Raw genomic sequence first — 14820 nt, forward strand, 5'->3', positions numbered from 1 at the left:
TGTGGTCAAGGGTCAGAGAACAGGGGTGGTTGTTTAGGTCAGAATTTGGGGACCCCAGCAAAGGATGCTCTGTGGTGCTGATTAAGTGAATAAATAAGCTGCGGGTCATCCCCACTGGTGTCCCAGCCCAGCGCTCAGACCCTCAGAAAAACCTCCCCTGCCTGCATCAACCAGCGCCCTGCTGACAGAGCCAGCCCTGTTGCTCAGTGCATGCCCCCTCTACAAACAAAGATCAGTTTTATTATGAAATATAACATATATATGAAAAAGCAATACATTTATATTTCAAAGGGCACTGCAACAAGTAGTTATAAAACAGATTTCAGACTTTGGTATGGGTTACAGTTCTACCGTTTCAGGTTTTTTCTTCTAGCTGCTCCAAAACACAGGAGACTAAAAGAAATACAAATATACTGATAGAGCAGTCATGCTCATTTGTTAAGCCTATCTTCTCTACTATAACTCTTCCTTTTCCTTTGATCCTTCTCCCAATCTTTAGGGGTATTTGGGCTGTGCCCTTTCTAACTTCTTCATGTTGGATAATATGGGATGGGGGAGGGAACTGGTTGATGTTCTTGGAGATGCTGGGCCCTCTTTGTCTTTTGAATGCAATCTCGTGTCTATGTGCCACCTTTCCCCCAAAAGTACCTCCTAATAAGTGTGTAAAAGCCCTGAGTCCTTAGTTTCAGGAGAGACAGGACCCACCAGCACATGGTTTCCAGCTCCCTCCGTCTCCCAGGAACACAGAGGGAGGCTCCAGTCCCAGCCACTCCACTGCTTAGTCTTGCTCCAGCATCCACTCATCAGATGGACCCAGCGCGCTTCCATCCCGGCCACCCAGCTGCACACTCACCCGGGCCCAGGAGGGGATCTGACCCTCATCTTTGTTAGACAACAGCATGCTGTAAACTTTCATAAAAGCCAGGCCGTATCCCCTCAATACTTACTTTAAGATGATAAACCAATATATTTATGGATTCAGAGCTATCACACACTCGAGAGGTTTGCAATTGGGATTCCTGGGGATGCCCACAGAATGGTCAAACGTCACCCTTCAGCAGATAGTTTGCGCTTCACAGTCACAAAGTCCATTCCAATCATTTAATAACCAACCGCCAATATCCCCAATGGGTACAGAGCAGCCTTATAGTGTTATATATAAAAACACTGAGGTTAAGTGATCACTCAAGATAAGTTTTGGTGGACAGACCACATGGCTAGACTCCTGGTGGAAGGAAGTCCAGGCCCAGACCTCTTTCTAAGGGCTGGACTAGGTTGCTTTAGCCAGAAATATTTCTGCAACTACAAGTGAATGGGGAACCTATTATTTTATCTGGAACTCATCACGGAAAGGGAAGTCTGTACTCCTATCTCAGCTCTGGAATATCCATCATTGTGCAGGCACCCGCTGTGGGGGAGCTCCTTCACGCTTCTAACCCACAGCCCAGATCCCACGCATGGAGGCCCCACCCATAGGGTCCCCCCAGCCTGACCCTGTGCAGGGAGGCCCTGCCCACAGTGTTCCCCCCTAGCCGGGACCAAGTAAAGGGAGGCCCTACACACAGGGTTCCAACAGCCTGAGCCCTGCTCAGAGAGGCCCCCCGACACGGTCCCCCACAGCCCAGGCCCCTCTCAAGGAGGCCCTGCCCACAGGGTCTATCACAGCTCAGAGCGGGGCTGGGAAGCCCTGCTCATGACATCTCAGCCCACAAGTGGCTGGAGGTGCCGTGGTCCCAGCCCAGGCCTCGATGAGCCTCTGCAGCAGGGCTTCGGCCTCTCAGGATCCATCTCCCATTTGGGCTGCGTGGCACTGAAACTGCTCTGTGATGCTGTCCCCGGTTCTCTCAGGATGCCCCACCCCACCACCTCACCACTGGGCAGAGAAGGTGATAATCATCCTGATGGGGGCCTGGGGCCCGCTGAACCCGGGGAGGAAGGGGCAGTGGACAGGGCACTGGGGGACTGGACTCCTCGCTTTAGTGGCTAGTTACTGGAGCATGCCTTCAAGGAGGACTGGAGTATGTATGGGCAGCTGGGCAGGTCCCAATCAAGCACATCATCTTCTCTGCTGACCCCAGGGTCAGCTGGGAGGGGTGACCAGAAGAGGGCTCTGGACCACCACAAGAGTGGGGAAGGATGGCCCCGTACCTCACGCCTGTGGCTCAGTACTGCACCGCCACCCCTGAGCCCTCAGACCAGAAGGGTGTTGCTGCCTGTTTTGCAGGGAAATGAGAGCGGGGGTGGGGTCTCAGGGGATCTGGGGACTCTGCACCTTGTTCGAGGCCACAGAGCCCCCTTGCTTAGGTTTTGGCTGGCAGGGCCCGGGGCACACTCCATGAGGATGCACCAGCTCATCTCCCCATGGCGTCCCCTCAAGCACCCCCAGACTAGGGCTGGCCACCTGCCGGGATGCCCTTTGCCTGGGGACCCCGTTCCTATACCTGCGGGACAGGGCTAGCCCACCTCTCCCAGGGCTGTGCACCAATTGGGACCTCCGGTGATCCAGGCACACCACCTGGGCTGGTGGTGAGGACGAGGGCTAGGCCTTCAGTTCCGTGAGCTGTGGGGCCGAGTCCCCTCACGGCCTCCAGAAGGGCAGGAGAGGCTGCCTGTAGACAGAGTACCAGGGAGGAAGAACAGACAGGCAAACTTGGGCAAAGAGAGAAAGCCGGGCCCTCTGTGAAAACAGAGGCAGAGGGGCAGGGGTGGAGCAGAGACTGCTAATTTGCTGAGCCTCAGCCCCCCTGCCTGAAGGCAAGGCCCAGTGCCTGGTATGGGAGAGATGCACGTGAGGGCCGCCTCACCCTCACTGGCACCTCCAGGGCACAGAGGATGGCATCTCTCAGGGGGGTCCCACAGGAGGGGTCCCATAGGGGGGCCTACAGGAGGGGACCCTGGGTTTGCAGTGCAGATGAGGGGCGGGGGAAGGCCTGACCTGTGACTTTAGGTGTCTGCGATGGGGCACAAAGGAAGGGGCCGCAAAGGCTGTGGGAGGTCCAGAGATGAGGAAGGGCTCGCAGTCTGACGCAGGCTAGTCACTAGACCAGAAAGGCTTCAGAGGGAGGTAACTCTGTGTCCAAGATGAGTAGCCTTTGGGCAGACACAGGGGAAGGGGGGCAGCAGTGGGGGTGACGATGATGAGGAAGATGACGGGAATACTCTTTACTGAGAGCTCTTGATGGGCTCAGCCGTCAGACAGACAGACAGACAGACAAGGCATCATAGGAGAAAAGCGTTCTGAGCTCAGAAATGAGCCCAGGCCAGGCTGCGGCCCTCGGACCTGCTCTGCGGCTGCTCCCTGTGCTGTCCCGGCATGGTGCGGGGAGTGAGAGAGGTTGGACAGGGGACCTACCTGGCAGCAGCAGCACCCAGGCTCCTGACCAGGCCTGAGGAGATAGTGCTTGGTGGAGCCACCTTCGGCTCATCCATCAGAGACATTTTCAAAGCAGAAAGTCAGAGATGATGTAAATAACTTCCACATTTCTCAAGTGAATATGCACATGGATCCCTGGCCTGCAAGAAGTATTTCAAATACTGCAAATCTTGACTGGCACATTTGGTGAGTTTACAGGAGGCTGAGACTGATGTTGATGTCATTTCCACGATGCCCAATCCAATCTTAATTAAATCTACACCCCACTGAGTCACTTTAACTATGATCTTCCAGCAGAAGGCATTTGTGAAAAATCCATTCTCCCTTATTTTGATCCTCTTTCATACTTTGCAAGTGGATATGTGAGTGGAAGCCTGTTTGTGCAGATGCAGAGTCAGATGAGACGTAGTGCTGGTACCCAATGCATTGGAAGGGGGTTGTGAATTGGCAGATTAAGTGGACAATATACATTGCCAAAAGTGACTCAGCTGAAGGTCTTAATTTCTCAGTTTCCAGAACTAAACACTAGAACACTGTTAAAAAAAAAAGTGACTCAGCAAGAAATGCAAACTCTGTGTTGAGAAGAGCACAGGGAGGAGACTGGCCACCACCTGGAGGTTTCCTCGGCAATTTTCAGACTGTCAGAGTTCATCTGGCAACTGGAGAGACTGTCCGATTTAGAATCGCGACAACCAGCAGATAGCGTCGTGTGTCTCCATCCTGTGCAGGTACGATTCCGCGCCGGATGTGCAGAGAAGCAAAATTCCAGCTCTTCTTCCAGGGAATTTCCAGGACACACACAATGAGGGGGGCAGCCGGACTCATGCTAGGGTGAAAATCATTCAGGGAATGCATGTTAGAAGAAAGCTAAGGCAGCTGTCATGCCTGAATATATGTGGAGAGTCTAATTAAATACTAGGGAACCAAATGGATGACTAGAAGAGGAGGACAGGTGCTCAACCCCGCAGGATTCGGAGGGAAATGAGAAAGTTCAACAGTTGCCGCAGCCCACCCACCTCAAAGGCAAACGTGCAACAGAGTGACAGTCCAAAGGTGGCGGAGCAGCACCACTGCCGGGTGGCAGGTGGCCTGTTGGGAAGGCCGACTTGAAAGATTCATGCAACGTCCACGGGAGGAACGTGTCTGCTCAGGACCCAGTAATTTGGTGCCTTGGGGGTTTGCAACAGAAATGCCTTCACGTGGGAACTGCCAACAGGAGGTTAAATACCAGGAACAGGATTCAGTAGGGAGGCAGGGAGGCTGGTGAGGGATGCTCCTCAATGAAGCAGGAAGTAATCCACACAGAAGAGTTACAGGACATTTGCTTAACATGGAAAATATAAATATACTCAGCATGCACCTTTTTCCAAATCCTTTTTCCCATGCATTTATTTGAGCCCTTGATATGTCAAAGAATGCCACTGTTTCAATGTTGTATTCTCTGTTGGTGGTGTGGCACATCTCCATGGGGCCGAGCTGTGAGGGTGCTTTGCCTTTAGGTTGTTCGGTTTCACCCTCCTTGGAGGAGCTGAGGCTGGTCCTTGTGCACCTCCTGCCTCCTCCATTGTGGATGGAATTGGGGGCTCAGCATGCAGCCCCCACACCCCCGGGAGACAGGACTTGGCAGGTGGTGTAAGGATGCGGCCAGGTGAGTGACCACGGGCTACAGCCCTCTGCTGCGCCACCCCCACCCCCTCTCCAGCCCCTCAACCCCAGCTGGGGCACATGGGCATGTCAGCAGGAGACATGGGAGGGGCAGCCACAAAGAGGCAGGATGTGGAGTGAGCGTGGCAAGGCCCCGGGACCCCAAATCACATGGTCCCTCACCCAGTGCCCAGGCCCAGGTCAGGGGGTGATGGCCGCAGCTGGGTCTGGGGAGGCCAGCTGCTGGGGGTCAGGGCTGTAGGCGACTCCCCACAAGCCATGAGGTGTCACGGGGAAACAAGTCTAGGCTGCCCGAGGGTAGGGTCTCAAAGGATCTGTTGGGGGGGGGGGGGCGATGAGAACACAGGGGGCCCTGAGAACTCAGGGTGGCCTTGAGAGCAGTTCCTGGGTCCCGGGTTGCCTGTCCCCGATTTCCCCGCTGCAGGTCTGCTGAGGACTCTTCTTAGACCTGGTACCTATCCCACAGGAGGAGCACAATCAGCACTGCCCAGGCCGCCGTCTCAGACTTCTGGCCTTAAAGCTGAGGGACAATTAATTCTGACGTTTCAGCCAGCCAGTGTGTGGTATCCATCACAGCAGCACTGACACAGAGACTCTCCCTCCTTTCTCCCTCCCTTGTCCCTCCCTGCTCACTTCACACCCTCCCTCCTCTCTCTCGGTCCCTCCTTCCTCCTCTCCCTCTGTCCCTCCCCCTTCCTTGTCCCCTCCTTTCCTCCCTCCCCAATTCCTCCTACCCTCTCTCCCCTTTCCTCCTCACTTACCTACCCCCTCCCCTCCTCCAGTTCCCTGCAGACCCTGGACTAGATGCCAGGATAAGGAAGGGGAAGAGGCTTTGTATTGCCTCAACCTACTGTGGTTCCATGTGTATATCTGAACCCTGTGAGGTGAAAAATCTAATTTCAAATTTTGCCCAAATAACAAACCAGTGTTCTCTGTATCATCTGTTGCGATCTCATTTACTGACTAAACAAACCTCAGCCTTGGTGTCCGCGCCTTCCTTATAATACTTTCAGGTGGGGGCCAGTTTCCACTAGGTGTCTCCCCGTTCCTACCCCCACCCCCAGGGCCTCCTACCAGCCGCCCCCTCAGGATGCTCTTTCAAACGCAACTATTTCCTGACACACGCCCAGAGCTTCTGGATACCTACCATTCCGGGACCATAGCAGGATTTTGTTACAATGCCATAAATTAATTTAGGAAAGACCCTTCCAGCCTACAGCAGAGTCTCTGGTGTCCATCCTGAGCCTGCTGCAGTGACTCTCAATGACCTGCCCTTGCTCCCTGCCTGCCACCTGCAGTGCTCCCTGGGCCTTTTCCTGGGATTCTGTCTGTCCCTGCACCTGTTACTGGGGCAGGCGGGCTGGGGCCACTATCAGGGCCTGAGGTGTGGGTAGCAGAAGTAGTCCACGGGGCCCTGCACGGGGGCAGCTGGAGGAGACGTGGGGGTTGGACGCTGCCCAGGCCCTTGGTCAGCCCTGGGGGACCCAGCCCATTGGCTCTGAACAGGCAGGGTGACAGGCAGGGGGGAGGTGGGGACACCCATGTCAGTAGGAAGCAGGTGAGGGCTCCACCCACCCGGGCAGCACCCACGGTGGCACCAACCCCGGGGTGGGATCTTGCTCACATGGAGGCTGGCCCTCACAGCTTGGCCCCCATCCCCAGCATCCCCCTGCATGTCCATGGGGCCTGCCGCACCTGCTCTATGCCTGGCCCCTTATTGAAGTCTGTTCCAACACCCCAGGCAGGTGCTCCCTGCCCGTGAGCCCACCTGGCCTTCCCACCATCCTGAACCCTAAGCGGAACCCAGACCCAGAGGGCACTTGTCGCGAGGGGGCCCGAGCACAGTCAGCAGGACAGCAAAGCAGGCCGGGGCCCCCGAGGAACTTACATAGTCTCACCGGGACAGGGCCATCTAGGCTCAGGCACTGGTGGGCACGCCTGGCTTGGGCTTTGCTGTGGGGGGCAGAGACACATGGATATGTAAAGAAAGGGCTCCTTGACTTGCCCTGTGGGGTACAGGGCACCCCAGGTCCCTGTCTTGCGAAGACCACTGGCACTATAAATGCTGTTCTCTGTGGGGGTAGCAGGGCTGAGGGCTCCTGCCGGGGGGGGGGGGGGCTGGACATACCACTTACAGGGAGGAGCCGGGATGCTCTACAGTGAGGCCCCTCTCCGGCATGGCCACGGATGGACTGGGATTCTGCAGCTGCAGAGAGAAGGGCCTGGTGGCCTAAGGCTGCCGTAGAGGAGGGGCTTCAGCAACATGCCAGTGCGCTCTGGGGACCCAACCCTGGCCTCTGTCCCTGACTCTGGGCCAGAAAGCTCCCATCCCATTTTGCATCTCTACAGACAGAAGCTGAGCTGGGCTAAGCAAGGACAGGCTGTACCCTCCCCAGTCCAGGGCATGAAGCCGCTGCCCCCCACCTGCCCCACGGAGGAGGCCCCACCGTGCTCTGCTGGGAGGGGTGTGGGCACTAGGGGCCACATGGCTGTTGCATCCTGGAGGTGCCCTAGAAGGATGGACGCACTGTGTGGGGTGGGTGCTCAGCTGCAGTATGCCTCTGTGGAGTCATTGGAGAATCAGAGGGCTCTTTTGAAGGAACCAGAGCTCCCCACTCCATCAGTGCCTGGCCACTGGGCCAGACCTTCGCCTGTCTCATGTCCTTGCCAGGCTCAGGTCGCAGAACCACCCGTCTCCTGCTGTGTCTAAAACTGGTCCCAAACCTCACCTCATAGTGCCCCTGGGACACCGGAGAGTTTGGCTTGCTCATGAGGATGCCAGGGGGCTGTGGGGGTTGTCGGGATTGTTGGGGGCTGTGGAGAGCTGTGGGGGTTGTTGGGGGCTGTAGGGGGCTGTCAGGGTTTGTGGAGAATGTTGGGGGCTGTCGGCGATGTTGGGGCTGCGGGGGCTGTCGGAAGCTGTAGGGGGATATCCGGGGCTGTGGGGTTTGTTGGGGGCTTGGGGCTGTAGGGGAGCTGTAGCGGGGCAGTGGCTGCAGTCAGGGTCACCCGAAGTGGCTGTGCCCAGAGCACAAACTGGCAGCCCCGCCGAGGGGCCTGCAGGAGACCGTCGTCACATCCTGGGAGCCAGAAGCCCCAGGAGAGGGGTGGCCATTGCAGCCAGGCGGGGAGATGCGCTGGGTCAGCGAGGGGCACTCCTGGGATGACCCCCGCTCCTAAATCACGTGGGGTGCCTCCGAGAGGTCTCCACGAGGCAAGGGACGAGGACTCGAGGCCCTGCAGCTCCCCTACACACCGCTCTGCATCGTGGAACCAACACAGGCGCCCCTGGCACGGCAGGTGGACACGCGGGCTGCTGCTCATGGAGAGGGCAGGAGGGGGCAGGACTTTCAGTTTCCTTTTCAACACCCGGCATCAACTGGGGCAACCCACCACGGCCTTCTGGAGAGCCCATAAGTCGATGTCCTGGGGAAGCTAACATAAACTGTGGATGCCCAGCCGACGACCTCAACACCCTGCATCTGTCCCCATGCTCTCTTGCATTCCTCGCGGGCCCCCTTGGAAGGACCTCCACCCCAGCTCCATGCGCCCCCACCCTGGGGCGCCTGCCCCTCCCACTGTGTTTTGTCCCACTGTATGCAGAGTTTGGCTCCTGAATCCGCCCCCCCCGACCCTGGGCAGTATTGAGGCCGCCCTCATTATCGAGTTGGTTTGGAGGGTCCCACCTGCAGGGGAGGGGTGAGGCTGCAGAGAGAGAGCCGGCAGGGCGGACAGACGCAGGGCGGGTACAGCCCAGGTGCCGGCGGGCAGGGAACAGGGGTCCGGAAAGGAGCTCAGGGAGGGTGGGGGCTGCGTTGGGGGCAGGGGTGGGTGGACCCAGGAGAGGCCCTTGGTGGAAAGGCCTGGTGACCCAGGTCACCCGGGGCAGCCTAGTCCTGAGGGGCAATGGGAAAGCTTCCTGCAGACGCTGGAGGTGCTGTTGCCTCTGGGTGAGGGGATGGCATCCCCGGGTCGGTGGCGGAGAGCGCAGGGCAATCTTGAGGACAGTCCAGAAGGCTAGGGACAGCAGGAGCAATGTGTAAGCCACTCCAGCCACCCTGGACTTCATGGACCTGAGATCCTGCTCAGGGCTGGGTTGCCAACGCCCCGCAGACCAGAGGGTCCCAAGCATGTGAGCTGCTGGTTTTCATCACACGACTTTCCCCCCAGCGACTTTACTCCCAGGGGGAAGAACAAAACAAGACAAAATAAAGCGTCAATGGCTGAGAGATTTGAAACAGAGTTGAGAGGTTATCCTGGAGGTTATTCTTATGCATCATATAGATGTCACCTTTTTAGTTAAGGTGCAATGGAGAGGCTGGAGGGAACTGCCTGAAAATGTAGAGCTGAGTTCCAGCAGCCATGCTTCTCAACGATGATTGTATAAGGACATAGCTTTCACAATGTGACTGCGTGATTGTGAAAACCTTGGGTCTGACGCTTCTCTCATCTACCTTATCAACACACGAGTAAAACGTATAGATTAAAAATAAATAAATACTAAGGGGAACAAATGTTATAACACACACACACAATTCCAACACCACACTTTAAAGACTGGAAAAGCTAACTACAAAATTCATATGGAAGACCATGAAGAGCTAAAAGCATCCTAAAAAAGAAGAACGGAGTGGGAGGATTAACACTTCCTGACTTTAAAACCTACTATAAAGCCACAGTGGTCAAAGCAGCATGGTGCTGGCACAAAGACAGAAGCATTAACCAATAAAATCAAATTGAGAGTGCAGAAATACACCACCAACTGTACTGGTCAACTGAAGTCTGACAAGGCCCCCAAATCGTCTGAACTGGGACAAAATAGTCTTTTCAATAAATGAGCATGGAAGAACTGGATGTCTATAGCCAAGAGAAAGAAAGAGAAACCCTATCTTACACTCTCCACAAAAATTAACTCCAAGTGAATCAAACACCTAAATACAAGAACTAGCACCATAAAGCTTCTAGAAGAACATGTAGGGAAACATCTTCAAGACCTAGCATTAGGAGGTAGCTTCCTAAACTTGACACCCAAGGCACAAGCAACAAAAGAAAAAATAGATAGATGGGAACTCCTCAAATTCAAATTGCTTCAGCACCTCAAAAGACTTTGTCAAAAAGGTAAAGAGGCAGCCAAATCAATGGGAGAAAATATTTGGGAAATCACATTTCAGACAAAGGTTTGATTTCTTGTATATACAAAGAAATCATACAACTCAACAACAAAAGAACAAATAACTCAATTGTAAAATAGCCTAACGATGTGAACAGACATTTTTCTGAAGAGCAAATACAGATGGCTAAGGATGGGTAATGGTGGCGCAGTGGTGGAGTTCTCGCCTGCCATGCTGGAGACCTGGGTTTGATTCCTGGTGCCTGCCCATGCCCCAAAAAATAAAAATACAGATGGGTCAAAAGCTATGAAGTGGGCTGGTCATGGCACCTCAGCAGGCAGAGTTCTCACCTGCCATGCCTGAGACCCGGTTTCGATGACCAGGGCCTGCCCAGGCGAGGAAAAAAAAAAAAATCACTAGAAGAGATGCTCATTTTCATTGGCTGTAATGGAAATGCAGATCAAGACTACAATGAGATACCAGCTCACACCTATTAACAAACAGGAAACTATAAATGTTGGAGAGGATGTGGAGAAAATGGGACACTTAGGCATTGCTGATGGGAATGTATAATGGTGCAGCCAATATAGAAGACTGTTTGGTGGTTGCTTAGGAAACTAAATATCAACTTGCCCTATGACCCAGACTAGCACTACTTGGTACATACCCATAAGAGGTGAAAAAGCAATGACACAACAGACATTTGCACACCAATGCCCATAGCAGCATTATTCACAATCACAAAAAGATGGAAACAAACCAAATGCCCATCAACAGATGAGTGGATCAACAAAATGTGGTATATACATATGATGGAATATTATGCAGCAGTAAGACAAAATGACGTCCTGAAGCACATGACGAGATGGATGAGTCTCGAGGACATAATGTGACGAGCGAAATGAGCCAGATAGAAAAAGACAGTTACTGTATAATTCTACTTCTATGACCAGCATAAAGGTATCATCAGAGGCTTATAATACAGAATATAGGGGACTTAGAGATACACAGAAGCTAGAGATGGGTGAACCATTAGCTAATGAGTTTGAACTCCAACGTAAGGGAATAGATAAGAGTGAAGGTGGCTCCCCAGTGGGTCTGTATATAATATGATCATATCAAAAATGAACAAGATCGAAAGGGGGTTGTATAGGCCTACGTGTCCCACTGATTAACACTAGAAATATGAATTAGTTTTCGCAAGAATAACTTCAAATATATGATTCCTGTACAGTGTTTAACCCATGGTACAGGGGAAAACTACGATGGCATACTATGAGCTATGTTTAAAAGGAAACCATCAGCACTACCACAGCACCAGCACAGGTAAATAATGGGGTGAGGGACAGGGGTTAAGAAGAAGTCTAGATGTCCTATTTCACAAGGGTGTGTTTATTGGGTTTCTTTCTCTTGGAAATGATGAAATTATCTAAAATTGAGAATGCTGATGTACTGTGAACTTGGGGCCCGATGCATGATGCCCAATCAATGCAGGGAGCTGAAGGATGCACTGATGGAGAAGTATGGGGCACATACTTAGGAATGGGGGTTGCTGCTACAAAAGGCAACAAAGTCAGGAGGCATGCAACGATGTCAATGAACATGTGGGTTATTAGGTGAGACAAAGTAAGCCAGAAACAAACAAACAAACAAAAACAATAGGTATGGTTACCTTTAGAAAATGCTTACAAGAAAACAGGGCCCAGATTGCAAAAAAAACAGACACATTAAGTCAGGAGTAGTGATTATCATCTCTGGATTGTGAGACACTGCTTTATATATATAACCTGATACTTAACGATAAGAACGAAGCCCAACAGCTTGGGGTTAAAGTAATCCAGAATGTAGGGGTAAGGAAGACAGTGTCTATATTTTAGAACCACACATACTCTTTGAGATCAATAAAGAAAGGTTTATTTGGTCTGGAACTGAAACTTTCTGTAGCGCATAATCTAATTCAACCTATTTGTATAGCTCATTTGAACAATTGAAACACAGAGACCCCAGAATAAGAAAGAGGTCCTTTAATCATGTATCAATTACTGTAATACCCAGATACATCCTAGAGTATATTAAGCAGATAATCAAAAAGTATTAGTAAAGTCCGTGGAAGGATGGGAGAAAGCTTAGACTACCTATAGGCATGCCTAAGAGGCATTTCTGGAGGACCTCCGTTGTTGCCCAAATGTGGCCTCAGTCTCTCTAAGCCCAACTCTGCAAGTGAAATCATTGCCTTCCCCCTATGTGAGACATGACATCCAGGGGTGAAAGTGTCCCTGGCCATGTAGGAGACCACTCCCAGGGATGAATTCAGACCCGGCACTGTGGGATCAAAAATTCCTTGCTGACCAAAAGGGGGAAAACGTGTAACTAATAAAGTATCAGTGGCAGAGAGTGTACAAATAGACTTAAGAGGCTCCTCAGGAGGTTGTTCTCATACAAGCTTCAATTAGACATTGCTACCTATCATAACCTGCCAAACCCAAATTTACACACCAACACAGGGATGTGACCAGCAGTAAGGCTCCGGAAAAGGCCTCGATTACTTCAGCAGACATGCTGTAGAAAAGAGACAACAAGCTGAAAGAGGCTGGGAGAGAGGAAGATGTGCAGGGGCAGCGCCACCTCGAAGAGACTTGAAGGCACTGCCCGAGTGCCAGCTCTGTGAGGGCAAGCATGGCCCTGGAAGCAGAAATGAGATGCAAAAGCAGCCTGCAGGCTCTGGAGCGGGTGGAGGGGTGCTCTCTCCTCCTCAAATGCTTTGCCCAGGGAGGCCACAGCTGTCGGTGCAGAAACTGCAGGAGAAACGCCACCATCTCCTCTGGCCACAGGAGATGCAAAGAAGGAAAAGAGGAAAGGGTGGCTGGGAAAGGGAGCCTGAACCCTGGGCCCACTTGGGGCTCACCATGCACAAGGGGACCTGCAGAAGGCAGGACTAAGCGTGCAGTCCAGATCCCTGCCAGCCACTCCCTTTTAAAAAGTAGGGAACATGGAACACCTGCAGAACGGTGCCCACACCAATGCTGACGCACCCCAAAGCGTCAGATAGAGAATGTGACGATCTGCCATGGCTGTGCCCTGTCAGGGAAAGTGCACCAGCCTGTGTGGATGATAGGGGAAATCGCAACAGAGAAACTGGCACTATAAAAGAGGAAAACAAAAGGAAATTTTAAAATTAAGAAAATACAAGACCTGAAAATAAACTATTGGAAGGGCTCATCAGCAGGACAGAGATGACAGAGAAAAGAGGCGCTGAATTGGGGCCGGATCAACAGAAATCAGTGAAGCCATGAAAGAAAAAATAATGTCTAAAATATGTGAACAGACCTACAGGGAGCTGTGGGGCAACACTGGAAGGTCCGACACACGCAAAACTGGAGAACCAGAGGAGACAAGGAAAAGGTTGTGAAAAAACAGTTAGCAAAAATGTCCCAAATGGAAAAAAAAAGCCACAAATTTGGTGACAGACATAAATTTACAGATTTCAGAACCAAAGGCATGCTAAACAAGACAAATTCAAAGAAAACCATACCCATGCAAATCATAATCAAACGGGAAAAAAATGAAAAAGAGGAAAAATCTTGAAGCAGAGAGAGAGAAAGAACCCCAATACATACAGGAGCACAATTCAAATCACCATGACCTGCTCACAGAAAACAGAAGCCAGAAGACAGCAGGACAACATATTAAACTGCAGATGAAAGAAAGGGCCAGCCCTGAATCCAATATCCAGTGAAGCCATCCTTCAGGAAGGAAGACAGAAGAGTAGCACTCATACAAAAGGAGGGGAAGAGCACCTCTGAGCAGCACAAATGCTCCCCACCCAAGGCCCAGCTATCCACCTAGGGCCCCTCTCTCCACCGAACCCTGCTCTGGACCCAGGGCCCCACTCTCCATCCAGCCCCACATTTTACGCAGGGCCCCACTCTCCACCCAACCCCACACTCCACCCAACCCTGCTCTCCACCCAGTCCTGCTCTCCAGCCAGGGCCCCACTCTCCACCCAGCTCTGCTCTCCACCCATCCCACTCTCAATCCCAGCACTGCTCACAGATCCGTGCAGTCTGAAACAGCAGGCACCAGTGCAAAATGCGTCTCCTGGCAAAAGGAGCAGTAGGAAATGCAAGGACAACAAGACATAGGCAGCTGTGTACTGACCTTCTGCCCACCCCAAAGGATACGGAACAAAAAAAAAAAGGAAAAGTGCATTCCACATATTCCACACACCCACAGAACAACCTGAAGAGAGTGTGGGAACAACAAGACAACTGTTTTCTCGCGTCCCCAGTGGGTGAGCCAAGTTGGGCCAGGAAACCGGGAGAAGGGCCAGGAGCTGCAAAAGCTGCAGCCAAAAAGCTGCAAGCCTGAACATCCTGAGGGGCTCCAGGCACTTCAGAGTCCAACCAGGAGGGGGACACAACTGAACTGATGGGGTAGCAGAGCCTAAAAAGATGGCACCGTGCAAAAGGCATGTCTTCTCGAGAAGAAAAAGGAAGGAGGAGCAAGGGGATATTAAAGGGAAAAGAAGACAATGAGCGGAAGGGACTTGCAAAACAGAGAACACACAACTCAGCGTCTCCACCACCCCAGCAGGGCCTGGACTTCGCATGGCTGCCAGGAGGGGGTGGCAGGGAGCCGCGGAGCCCACAGACCACTATCCTCTCCTAAAGG

General features: G+C 52.6%; 1 protein-coding gene across 1 annotated transcript in view; it reads right to left on the minus strand.

Moving 5' to 3' along the window:
* The window catches only part of LOC143674103 (uncharacterized), an 85127-nt gene that overhangs the window by 57953 nt on the left and 12354 nt on the right, over window positions 1-14820 (minus strand). The window contains exon 3 of the mRNA XM_077149423.1: window positions 3353-4199. Within this exon, the coding sequence (XP_077005538.1) occupies window positions 3353-3438 (86 nt within the window). The 5' untranslated portion in view covers window positions 3439-4199. The remainder of the gene's footprint in view (window positions 1-3352; window positions 4200-14820) is intronic.

The sequence above is a fragment of the Tamandua tetradactyla genome, chromosome 2 (genome assembly GCF_023851605.1).
Source record: "Tamandua tetradactyla isolate mTamTet1 chromosome 2, mTamTet1.pri, whole genome shotgun sequence".
NCBI lineage: Eukaryota > Metazoa > Chordata > Mammalia > Pilosa > Myrmecophagidae > Tamandua > Tamandua tetradactyla.